The sequence below is a fragment of the Vipera berus genome (assembly GCF_964194415.1).
Source record: "Vipera berus genome assembly, chromosome: 3".
NCBI lineage: Eukaryota > Metazoa > Chordata > Lepidosauria > Squamata > Viperidae > Vipera > Vipera berus.
In genome coordinates, this window is record NC_138204.1 from 70,975,850 (window position 1) to 70,989,334 (window position 13,485).

At 36.6% G+C, this 13,485-nt stretch overlaps 1 protein-coding gene across 4 annotated transcripts in view; it reads left to right on the forward strand.

Moving 5' to 3' along the window:
• MIER1 (MIER1 transcriptional regulator) overlaps nt 1-13,485 on the forward strand; it is a 51,960-nt gene that overhangs the window by 17,365 nt on the left and 21,110 nt on the right. For 2 of the 4 annotated variants that reach the window (XM_081323962.1, XM_081323960.1), the window contains exons 3-4: nt 4,988-5,133; nt 7,922-8,074. In XM_081323962.1, coding sequence (XP_081180088.1) covers nt 4,988-5,133; nt 7,922-8,074 — 299 coding nt within the window. Of the gene's footprint in view, nt 1-3,884; nt 4,869-4,987; nt 5,134-7,921; nt 8,075-13,485 lie in introns of those variants that run through there. The other 2 variants (XM_081323961.1, XM_081323963.1) reach the window with 2 other exon arrangements.

Genomic DNA, 13,485 nt, shown 5'->3' on the forward strand with positions numbered 1-13,485 from the left:
AGGCCATTGTAGCATTATTTGATGTCATAATGTTTATTAGTCCACCATAAGGAAAACAAACAACTGTTCTCCAGAAAGTATATTATTACCCACTCAGGTTTGCCAAAGAAAATTTGGATGATCCAGCAGACTACTAGAACAATGTTCTGTGGATGGCTATAACAAAAAAAGAACTTTGAATATTTTCTTTATTAGTTAGAAAATGAAGCATTTCATTTCAATAGAAGAACTGAATCATGATTTTGAAGCATGACACATACTTCAGAGTTGGTTTGGAGTCTCACAACTCAGACAGCTGCAATTACTGAAAGAACAATGGATTCTGGGTGGTACTAGAAAATTCTAATGCAGCTTGTCAGGGTTTCCATCCATGAACTAAAGCTTAAACAAATGTGGGACATACAGTACAACAATAACCCTAAACACACCAGTAAAGCTACAACAGAATGGCTGAAGCAGAAGAAATTTTGCAATTTGAAATTGCTATGTCGAAGCTCTGATCTTCACTCATTTTGCAGGATGACATGAAATGAGCAGTTCATGCAAGACAATCCATAAATGTCTGTTAAAGCAGGAATGGTCTATAACAGTGGTGGCGAACCTAAGATACGGGTGCCAGAGGTGGCACTCAGAGCCCTCTCTATAGGCACCTGTGCCATGCCCCGGAGGTGGCAACTGTCCATCTTCAACCAGCCGCCTGCTAATTTGCCGAGGTCCCACGTGGCTGAATGCATCCCGGCACGGCTAGTTTCTCTCCCCCCTCCCATCCCTCCTGGCCTCGCATGCTCTCCTTTTCCCAGGCACAACCCACTGCATCATCTCAGCTGTTGGCCGACCATTCATCTTGGAGGCGGCTTCTTTGAACTGCTGGCGACGGGCTGTGGAGCCCCAGAGTGAGCCTGTTGAGGGGCCAGCAAGCTGTGGCTATTGACGGACACCGTTGGGCCCCATGCGCTTGCTGGCTTCTGTGTGCGAGGGCCAATGGTGTCAGACAGCAGCTGCCCCAGCCCTTGCCTTGACCCATGGCAATGGCACCCCTACCCTGCCTCGCCTCTCCCCACAGGATGAGTCTCCTGCCTACCGCCCCACCTGCCAGAGACCACCTGGAGCTCCCCCAACCCTGCCCACCCCGCACAGGTGTCCCCACAAGCAACATTGAGGTGACCACACCCACCCAATCTTCCATGACCGCCACACCCACCCAGTGGGCCACGCCCACCTGGCACCTAGCGATAAATAAGTGGGTTTGGGGTTGCAGTTTGGGCACTCGGTCTCTAAAAGGTTCGCACCACTGGTCTATAATAATTTAAGCTGATAAAACAGGAAGGATCAACACGATGTAAAAAATATGTTGAGACCCTAGAAAGAGTACAGAGAAGAGCAACAAAGAAGATTAGGGGACTGGAGGCTAAAACATATAAGGAACGGTTGCTGGAATTGGGTATGTCTACTCTAGTTTAATGAAGAGAAGGACGAGGGGTGACATGATAGCAGTGTTCCAGAGTCTCAGGGGCTGCCACAAGGTAGAGGGAGTCAAGCTATTCTCCAAAGCGCCTGAAGGCAAGACAAGAAGCAACAGATGGAAAGTAACCAAAGAGAGAAGCAACCTAGAACTAAGGAGAAATTTCCTGACACTTAGAACAATTAACCAGTGGAACAACCTGCCTTCAGAAGCTGTGAAGTGCCTCCAGTGCTCTGACACTGTTTTTAAGAAGAGACTGGACAGCCATTTGTCTGAAATGGTATAGGGTTTCCTGCCTGAGCTCGGGGTTGGACTAGATGACCTCCAAGGTCCTTTCCAACTTTTTTATTATTATTATTATAATAAAACTTTCATTCATAAAACATGAAACTCAGTCAACTGAACACTCAAATTGACTGGCACTAATGGTTGACACGGGTTGCTGCCAGCATCCTAGGTATCAACCAGGTATCTCCTTAAAATGTAAGATTAATATAATAATATTATAATGTTATATATATTTAGTTGAGGTCATTGCTAACGAGGTACTACCAGCTATTATATTTAAAGCCAAAAAAGAGTATACATTCTAAGGAGAAATCACTTATATTTCTACCCAAAGTTACTAAATGTTAACATTCACATTTTCCAATAAAGACCATGAAGATTGACTTATTGTGTTCAGCAAAAACATGACACATTACTTTATTTTGGGGCATTGTTCTATCAAAATCACTTTATTATTAGGACTTAGATGAAGTTCTGATCCTAATTTAGGTCACAAAACCACAGGATTGCAAATAATTTTAGAGGACTCACAATATTTTTATCACTATTGCAGTTGAATTTATATAAATAGAATGTTTACTTATGGTGGGAAAATAGGTAGAGAAATATTAGTATGTGCAAATGCTGGTGAAAACATAATGGGTAGTACAATGTTTGTTTGAGGAATGAGTGTTAAAAGAAGAAACAACCGCTTGTCTGTAAGAACATATTTTTGCCCACTTGGCAATATGGAAATTAGAACTGGGGAAAAATCTAAAAGCAAGTTAGTACAGTAAAAATGGTTACTTAAATATTATGCAGAATAAATAAGAAGGGATGGGGGTCAGGAATGAAGTGATGTGGAGATGACTAATCAGTAGAACAGCAATATTTTAAGCTGGTTTAATCAGATGTACAGAGTGAATGCAGAGTGAAGTGTGTTCTACTTAGTCAATTCTTTAAGATGACACTTAGAATGTTGCATCCAGTTTTGGTCACTCTAACATAAAAAAGTTGTTGACACTGGAAAGAATGCAGGGAAGAGTAACAAAGAGGATTAGGGGATTGGAGGCTAAAACATATGAAGAATTTTTGCAGGAATTGGGTATGTCTTGTCTGGTGAAAAGGAGTACTAGGGGTGACATGATAGCAGTCTTCCAATATTTGAGAGGCTGTCACAAAGAAGAGGGGGTTAACCTGTTTTCAAAAGCACCAGAAGGCAGGACAAGAAGCAATGGATGGAAATTAATCAAGGAGAGAACCAACCTAGAATTAAGGAGAAATGTCTTTATATTGAGAACAATTAAGCAGTGGAAGAGCTTGTCGTCATCACTGAAGGTTTTAAAGAAGAGATTGGACAACCATTTGCCCAGAAAGGTCTAGGCTGTCGTCTCCAATAGCAGATAGATCCAGAATATGCTATATGTTCTTTATAGGCCTATGTATTCCTCCTCCTGTAGTCATCCTGAACTGAGAATTCAAAAGATTAAGATGATAAACATTCCAATAGTAAAAGTAAATGGGGTGTTCAATGAGAGAAACATACAAGGAATGGCAGACCCAAACATATATGTATACATATTTGTATCTAAAGCATTTGAAGCAGATTGTCCCGGATTCCAGATAGAGCAAATCCTAAGATGCTCAAAGATTTCTCTCCACATATTGTCCAAATTCTTCATTCGTTGCATGAAATAGTTTGTACATCCCTAACATGGAGTATCTAGTATATGAACAGCATTTTTTTAGCAAGCCTGATGCAATTCAAATAATTAAAAACAATGATTCAAGCAGGGCTTCCTGTGCAACAACTTTGACCTTAAAACTCCTATCTTTTAATTTATATTTTAATTAATTATAATTTATTAAATTATATTTTATTTACATTTAAAATGAAAGAATGATAATTCATAGAGTCTCTGAAGATTTACTCAATAAGGTTAAAGGGACATATCTGGAAGCTATAGTTTTCAAAATGTGTCAATTTATATCATGATGACTGTAGCAGCATATTTTCCCTAATGGCAAATTAGTGCATTGGGCAAAGAAGGCTAACACGTTATTTGATACAGAAGTTCAATTCAATGTCAAGAAAGTGCAGGCTGCCATAATTTATATTTACAAGCATACATATGAGAACCAGCAGCAGCTGGAAGATATTACCATGTGGTTAGTTTTATATATAGTTTTTAGTGGAATAGTGAAAATTGGAATTGTTCTTCACTTATGCTGCAAATAAAAATGAAAGTACTTACATAAAGAACTTTTTAACTGAGACTACAACTTTGGCTAGTACAAAGCATAGCTATATAAATATTATAATTTTCCAAGATTATAGAGATTTGAAATATGTTTGTGCAGAATGTCTTCATTATCCTCCCAATCTGGAAATCTGAATTTATATTAAGAAAAAGTAATATTTTGTGAGCATAGGTACTAGAATGCTTATAAAGTTTAGTCTGTCCTATATATTATTTTTCTATAGGAAATGAAAATCTTTAGAATTTACAACAGAATTTTGTATCCATGTATATGTGGGTAAAATTAAAATATTATCCTCATCTAAAACATGCTTCTGAGATTGTTCACTTCTATCTAATTTTGCCACAAAACTACACTTGTATCATTTCTTCTGCGATATCCCCATGATATTTTCTTCATCTCGACCTCAGCCCAAGTCAGACATATTTAAGTGATTCTTAGCGATGTTATTCTGGCACTGTCCAGGAACAGCTTCACAATGTGTAAAATCCATTAGTTTCACAAGCTGTTATCTTGAAGGGAAGTTAAATGCCTTGTAGTGAATCAACTTGCCGTGATCAGAGGCAATAAAGGCAGGATAGTGATTGACAGGGGAGAAAGCAAATGTCATTTCCATATAGTTTTCTGCTAAGGTGGAGTACATAACACTATAGTTTGATAGTGGAGAAAAGCCTGAGTAGAATTACTATATGAATGAAGGCGAATACTGTATACATGTCCTGAGATAATGTTGCAGGATCCAATCTGGGTCGGTCACCGAGATCAGTTTTTGTCTTCCGAGCTTTCAGATTCATGCTGGAGCCCATCTTCGGGGAACTTTGGATTGGACTGGATCCTGCAGAATTACTATAATATCATTGTTCTATGATTTCTTCAAGTACTGTATTTATTATCTTGCCTTAATTGTTAAATTATTCTTGATTTTTGCAGTCATGTAGTAATACTATACTTAAATCTCTGAGATGATCAGTGTTCTGGTTATTAATCAAATTCTAGGAGGGTCTGCAACATCAGATGACCATGAATTTGACCCAACAGCAGACATGCTGGTACATGATTTTGATGATGAACGGACACTAGAAGAGGAAGAAATGATGGAAGGTGAAACAAACTTCAGTTCTGAAATAGAAGATCTTACAAGGGTAAATATTTTTTTTAAAAAACTGCAAATATTATACATGCATATTCTTCTTGCAAATGCCTGAAAGTAAATAGACATTTTTCAAAATTTCAGTGAAATAGTGGCTTCAGAATAGTGACTTCAGTGTTACATTTTTTGCACATTGCCTGACATATGGTATAATCTGTTTTTATTTAGTGCATTATTATGTTAATGTTCCTGAAATGAATATCATCCAAATAAAAACAGAATTATGTAAGTTCTTATATATCTGAAACATCCCTGCAGTTATTTTAAATGGCACACTTAAAATGTTGTTAGAAAAATAATGGAAACAAAACAAAAATTTAATCTATTTCTTAGTAGAAGGACATATAAAATATTATATAGCCATTGTAGCATGTTCTCCATACTCCTAATTCTTACAGTTTTTCATAGATATTAAACATTATGGAAACTTAGTCATCTCTTTCTAATAAGATATAAAGTTTATACAGGCGTTATTTAGTATAAAGTATTTCCATCTAAGCTATTGATAAAGGGTGTTTTAGCTGTATTTATTTTCTAGAAGCCCACTTGGATATAAAAATTCCAATTTTAGGAAGATAAATTTTTAGACCAAAATACAAAATCTTCAGATTACTTCAGGAAGAAAGATACTCAAAAAAGCAAAAGAACCTCTCCCCCCCCCATCCTGGATGATCATAAAACAGTAAATGCTGGCATGCTTATGCGTAAATTGTATCCTGAGCAGTTCCTGGGACTGTTAGGATGAAAAAGCAAGTAAACAATTATTTACCCATTGTGGATTATAAAAATCCAATTGCACTTACAAATTTCTCCGTTTAAGCAATTACAAATGTTCTTTAGTAAGTGGAATATGATGTCAAAAAGATATTGACAGTGCTTATATTAACATGTTGAAGATACCAGCTTCTGCTATGTTTTTTTTAAAAGTCAACCTACATGGAAAAAAGTTCCCTCTGAAAACAATACAGCTTACTTTAGACTGGTTCTTTATGTAAGGATGAAAGTAGTTTGATTATTGACTAATTGTACCAGCAGATATGAGATTAGAATTAGGTTGATGGTTATGAATTCTTGGTATGTGCACATTTTCGAAAATATACAATATTTTAGTTATAGTAGACTAAAGTGAAAAATATTTAGGTTGTTTTCCTATCAATGATTTCTGAGATAATTACTTTGTATTCTTGAAATCAAAGAATTAGTGAAGTGAACTTTACTGGAGAATAGCAGTGATTGTGAGATTATGAGAATATTGCAAGTTCCATGTCAGTGTTCCTCATCATTTATGTAGCAAGTGTCACCATGAAAATGTGTGTCCCATCAATTTGGTGCAGCTTCTTAATGGAACAAAGAGCCTGCATGCCAGTCACACGTCAGTTGCTTATAAAATAGATAGCGAAGGTCAGAAGTACTGAAAGCCTAGTACAGATAAAATGCTAGTACATATTAAAGATGTTGCATATATTCAGTTCTATGGATAATTTGATTAATATTGAAGATTGCTCATTGGGATATATTATGGCTGGTTACATCAAATTTTTGTATGATTGAATGACATATATTTAGCTTGCACATTATTTTATTGAATACAGATAACAGATTAGTAGTTGATGAAATCATCATCTAAAAGGTGTTTTTAAAAATACTTGAAACTTATCTGTTAGAATTTCAGAGGCTTGGAATTCATGAGACTTGGAAAATGCAGTTATGTTTTGAATTATCTTTATTTCATTTATTAGATTTTTTTTACTTTATAGCTAACTCAAGACTGTGAACATACATATTATTCCTTCCTCCTTCTGTTTCCTCACAACAGCAACCCTGTGAAGTGGGTTGGGTTGGGTTGAGAGACAATGACTGGCCCAAAGTTACCCAGCCGGTTTCCATGCCTGAGGCGGGACTAGAACTCACAATCTCCTGGTTTCTTGCCCGATGCCTTAATCATTACACCAAACTGACTTCTCTTTTTGTTTTATTTTCTTTATTACTGGTGCTCTTTCTTTACTATTTTATTTTTTTTATCTCTACTGTTGTGTATGTGCATATGTGTGTTGTGTATAATACTCATGCAAATATTTGTACATAATCTATATACATAGTATATGTATGTACATATGTGTTATGTGTACATGTTAATTGCTGGCCTACATAAATATTTTTCAGGATGAAAAATTACCTGTTAGAATGAATACGTACTTATAGTACGTTTCTGGCACTATAGAACAATTTTGGCACTAATTATATGGCACTAATTAGTCATGTAATTAGTGTGTAAAAAAAGATAAACCTACCTTTCTGCAAAATACTTACAACTGTAGATGTAAATTTATATGTATACACATGCTACTCCATTCAAAAGACCTTTTCATTTGTGATAATCTGATATCTTTTGTCCTGCCAAGCATTAATTTGTTCAAAATCAATATAACATAAGCCAATCACTTGTAGCTTTTCTTCCTTGTTACTATTGTCAAATTGAGTAGTGTATGTGTGTGCCTGTGCCTGTATGTGTCTTAGTGTTTCCTGTTCACACAGAGTAGAAATTGCTCCATCCTGCTTTTCTTGTACCTGATTGTTATGTGGTTGTCCTATCAGACAGCATCAGTATCCTACCCTGCCTTCTGCTGTTAACAAACACGTATACACTTGAAGTCTGTCTCTATAGACATACAAAGTTCAACAGTTGCTCACCAAGGAGCAATTGTTGCCAGTGTTGATTAGTCATCCCATAATGGTTTATAATTGGTTAAATTCTTATGTCCTGTTTTAATTCTTTTTAGGAAGGTGATATGCCAATTCATGAGCTTCTTAGCCTTTATGGTTATGATGGTTCTGTACCACTACCAGAAGAGGAAGAAGAGGAGGAGGAGGAGGAGGAGGAGGGTGAGGGTGAAGATAATGATAACAACAGTGGGTGCAGTGGAGAAAATAAAGTGAGTTAGACTTATTAATTTAAAACCTTGGTTTGTGCTATTATGTACATATGCCTTTGGTAAGCAAGCATTTAATGACTTGAAATCTGCAATACATAGAGAAGCTCTTGTAGATAAAAGAATGTAATCCTGGTATGTAGTTTTGATTTTCAGATTTAATCTTGTAGATATATGTGCAGGGTCTAAAATATTGGAAGGCAAGCTGAGATTGACTGCTTCAATAGGATTGCTTTGAAGAAAAACAGTGTTAGAATAGCTGTGTTCATATTAGTGTCTTCTCTGTTTTTTGTTTAAGTAATTCCTGAGAGTTGAGACAAGGTGAATTTCGGGGGGTTTATGAGACTTAATTTGGACTGTGAAGAAAGCTGGGGTTTGTTTAGTTAACAGTTGAATAGGAAAGAACTTAACCGTGAGGGGAAAAAGTATTTGATCCCCTGCTGATTTTGTACGTTTGCCCACTGACAAAGAAGTGATCAGTCTATAATTTTAATGGTAGGTTTATTTTAATAGTGAGAAACAGAATAACAACAAAAAAAATCCAGAAAAACGCATTTCAATTAAAGTTATAAATTGATTTGCATTTTAATGAGTGAAATAAGTATTTGACCTCTTCACAAAACATGACTTAGTACTTGGTAGAAAAATACTTGTTGCCAATCACAGAGGTCAGATATTTCTTGTAGTTGGCCACCAGGTTTGCACACATCTCAGGAAGCACTTTTTCCCACTCGTCTTTGCAGATCCTCTCCAAGTCATTAAGTTTTTGAGGCTGACATTTGGCAGCTTGAACCTTCAGCTCCCTCCACAGATTTTCTATGGGTTTAAGGTCTGGAGACTGGCTAGGCCATTCCAAGACCTTTATGTGCTTCTTCTTGAGCCACTCCTTTGTTGCCTTGGCCGGGTCATTGCCATGCTGGAATACCCATCCACAGCCCATTTTCAATGCCCTGGCTGAGAGAAGGAGGTTCTCACCCAAGATTTGACGGTACATGGCCCCGTCCATCGTCCCTTTGATGTGGTTGTACTGTCCCCTTAGCAGAAAAAATACCCCAAAGCATAATGTTTCCATCTCTATGTTTGACGGGGATGGTATTCTTTGGTTTATAGGCAGCATTCCTACTCCTCCAAACATGGCGAGTTGAGTTGATGCCAAAGAGATCGATTTTGGTCTTAGCTGACTACAAAACATTTACCCAGTTCTCCTCTGAATCATTCAGATGTTCATTGGCAAACTTCAGATGGGCCTGTACATGGGCTTTCTTGAGCAAGGGGATCTTGAGGGCGCTGCAGGATTTCAGTCCTTCACGGCGTAGTGTGTTATCAATTGTTTTCTTGGTGACTGTGGTCCCAGCTGCCTTGAGATCATTGACAAGATGCTCATGTGTAGAACTGGGCTGATTCCTCACCATTCTCATAATCATTGAAACTCCAAGAGGTGAGATCTTGCATGGAGCCCCGACCAAGGGAGATTGAAGTTATTTTGTGTTTCTTCCATTTGCAAGTAATTGCACCAACTGTTGTCACCTTCTCACCAAGCTGCTTGGCGTTAGTCTTGTAGCCCATTCCAGCCTTGTGTAGGTCTGCAGTCTTTTCCCTGACATCCTTGGACAGCTCTTTGGTCTTGGCCAAGGTGGAGAGTTTGGTATCTGATTGATTGATTGCTTCCTTCTGTGGACAGGTGTCTTTTATACAGGTGACAAGCTGAGATTAGGAGCACTCCATTTAAGCGAGTGCTCCTAATCTCAGCTCGTTACCTGTATAAAAGATACCTGGGAGCCAAAAATCTTGCTGATTGATAAGGGATCAAATACTTATTTCACTCATTAAAATGCAAATCAATTTATAACTTGTTTGAAATGCATTTTTTTTTGGATTTTTTTGTTATTCTGTCTCTCACTGTTAACATAAACCTACCATTAAAATTATATACTGATTGCTTCTTTGTCAGTGGGCAAACGTACAAAATCAGCAGGAGATCAAATATTTGTTTAATTAAAGGGGGTTGTTCATAGTTATAATTATTAGTGACTTTCGCAGTTCAGCCTCTGCCATTATCATTACTTGGGATTAAAATAAATGGAGGAGCATGCAGACTTGCAAGGCCCCTGCCCGCTTTAACTTTAAATACAGTCAGAGATCCAAGAAATAAGTAACTGACTTTTCATAGAAAATTGGAGTAGTGCTGTTGAGATTGCTAATCATAGTTTTAATCTTGGCGTAGAGGTATTGGATTATCACATTAGAAAGGTTCATCTTTTCATCCCCTTATCTAGGAGTATTTATTGTTCACTTCTGACCTGCCCAATATCTGGCATGTTTTATAATTATTGTAGTGTATTACAATAAAGGAAATGTTAATTAATTTTAGAGTACTACTAGAAATGTTGCCATGTTGCATGATTAATCAAGAGAATAATATGGAGAGCACGAAAAACAATGCAAGAAATCTAAGACGCACCAATAAATAATGGAAAACGTATATCCAGTGAAGTATTATTTGTTGCTGAAAATCTTATTAATCTTTGGCCAATACATTTAATCTACTAAAACTATTTCCTTGTTTACATTGCTCCATTTATGCTATTTTGCTGTATGTTATTAGAATAAAAAACTGGGTAAAAATCCTATTAGGTTTCTCAAAGTGCTATAATAGAGCATCTGGTAAATATAGTGCCATGCTAAGATTATACAACATCTGCTATTGTTCCAGGCTTATTCTTTTGTTCTTGTTTTCTTTTTTCAAGTAAAACAAAATTTCCCCAATGCAAACAATGTAAAGGATTACCATAAAACATTTAGAAATCAGTTTTAGAATTGCAACCAGTTTGAAAGCATTGCAGAAATTTGGAATACTTCAAATCCATAACTTTTCTCCCTAACATTTTCCTTTTTTCCTACTTGGGACTTTGTCCTTGTTAGAAACACCAAACTATGGAAGCTGATAGGGAAATACAAAAAGGGGAAAGGTGTTGAATTTTTCTCTTTAAGGCCAAGTCCTTTCTCCAGATTCCAACCTAAGATATTAAAATGTCAAGCCAATTTATTAATCATTTCTGTAGTATTTAATTAGGACATTTCATCTCAGGGTTTTTTCCTAAATTGCCTTGAATTGGCTTTATTTGTCCTGATTAATAATTTAAGAGAGTCACAGGAAATGTGCAACTTCGATACTTCTTATTGGTTTCTTGCTACCTTAAAGCTACTTGACAGAACTGGGGCCTGAGAACATGTGCATGCATACACACACACATATACATACACAGAGAGAGAAACTTTTTTTGCTTTCCGTTCGCAATGGAATATAATGAAACAGAACAATATAGGTGTGTGACCAGAATTTAATGATAACAATTGTGTGGAATGTTTACAGATGCGCGCACACTCACTCTAAGGAAAGGTAGCTTGTCCACAGTAATTATACTCTGATGACTTCTCAGATAGCCCCAGGTTGGGTTCACCTTGAAAATGGTTCAGAGATAGTTGCTTATGCAAAATGCAGTCACGATTTGGTGATGTAGATCAATGTTTCTCAATCTTAGCAACTGTTAAGATGTATGGCCATCCTTAAAGTTATGAAGGGTTCAGAAATACTGACATAGATAAAACCTTTAAGTGAACTCATCTTGTGATAATTTTCTGGTCATATTATGGCTACCTTTCATAACGATGAAAGTCCTTTTTCCTCTTCCTTTTTCTCAGATGTTCTCATTTTTACTTTCCTATCTAGCATTCCCTATCTTTTTTTTGGCAGTCTCTACCTAATCTGGACGTCTCTTACCTAATCTGGACATTTTGAAATCAGTCAAGGTTGGTTAGCTGCTGCCAATATTTGGGCTACGTTACGTAATAGCAATAGCACTTAGACTTGTATACCACTTCACAGTGCTTTAAAGCCCTTTAGGCAGTTTACAGAGTCAGCATATTGCTTCCAACAATCTGGGTCCTCAATTTTACTGACCTCAGAAGGATGGAAGGCTGAATCAGCCTTCAGCTGGTGAGAATCGAACTGCTGGCAGTCTGCAGAATTAGCCTACAATACTGCATTCTAACCACTGTAATTCTGTTTGATCACTTGATCATGAATAAATACCTAAATAAATAACTAAACTCCCTAGACTGGAAGTAACTTTCCTTGCTTTATTCTGCCATAGTTAGATATTTGCCAGGAAAATGTTTTGGAGCACATCTTGAATAAAATAGGGAGTTTCAGTACTGATTTCAGCAGAATTGTCTGTAAATGTTGAATATGTTTTCCCGAGAGAAAATAGATGTTTGTTAGTCACTTCTGCCAAAGGAAACAATTTTTTTTCATCAGGTTTTGCTTGGTCGTTAGACCGATGATTTCAAAACAGATAATTGAAGGCAACTTTCTAATATATGAACACTTTGTATATTGCAGTGTTTGTGTATGCGGTGGCTACTTTGGTATTATTATATTTTGAACAATGTGTGTGTGTGTATATATGTACACACACAAAATGATAATTATTTCTTTATATCCAGTATAAACTGAATTTTCTAGAAAAATTATTTTTGTGGCTGTGTTGCATATGTTATTTTTTTTGTTCAAGAGGGTCTTCAGAGTAAAATGCTCTTTCTGCCAATTTTCTTTTGCACTTATTAGGAGTTGCAGAATTTTTTGACAAATTGATATATCAGTACTTCTAATCAGAAAGGTGAATTAAATAAATGTTTGTTTCTTGCTGTGCTGCTAAGAACTTTATTTTTTCTTATTTTGAGAGACCTTATTTTAGGTAAAACCTCAATTATTTTTTATAGATAGATAGGAAATAGCCCTCTGATTGGCTCCACTGAAAGATATCACACAGCAAATTTATAATTTTTTTTATTTATTTTTTTATTTTAATTCCATTTATATCCCGCCCTTCTCCGAAGACTCAGGGCGGCTTACAAGCTTAGCAGTAGCCTTCATTCTATGTATATGCCTGCTTATTAGGGCTTTCACACACACCCCAAGCGGCATTATTACAAAGTCAGCTTAATTGCCCCCAACAATCTGGGTCCTCATTTTACCTACCTCGGAAGGATGGAAGGCTGAGTCAACCTTGAGCCTGGTGGGACTCGAACCTGCACTAATTGCAGGCAGCTGGTGTTTATTAACTTTATTTAATCAATCACAAAGGCACCTTAATAAGCTGCATCCAAACTAAAGTTTGTTACTAAGTATGACAAATTCTTACTATAATGAATGTGAAATAATGTCTGTGAGGCACTGAGACTTCTAAATTTCTCTGTATTTTTTAAAAAGATTAAATCATGACATAGATTATGGGAGTAGAGGACTATAACCTGGAGGCATATTTTGAATGTGGTATGTGCATTTGCAAAGTAGCTGTCATAATTGGTATTCCCAGTCACATAACACAAGTTTTTTTCACAGTGCTCTCTAC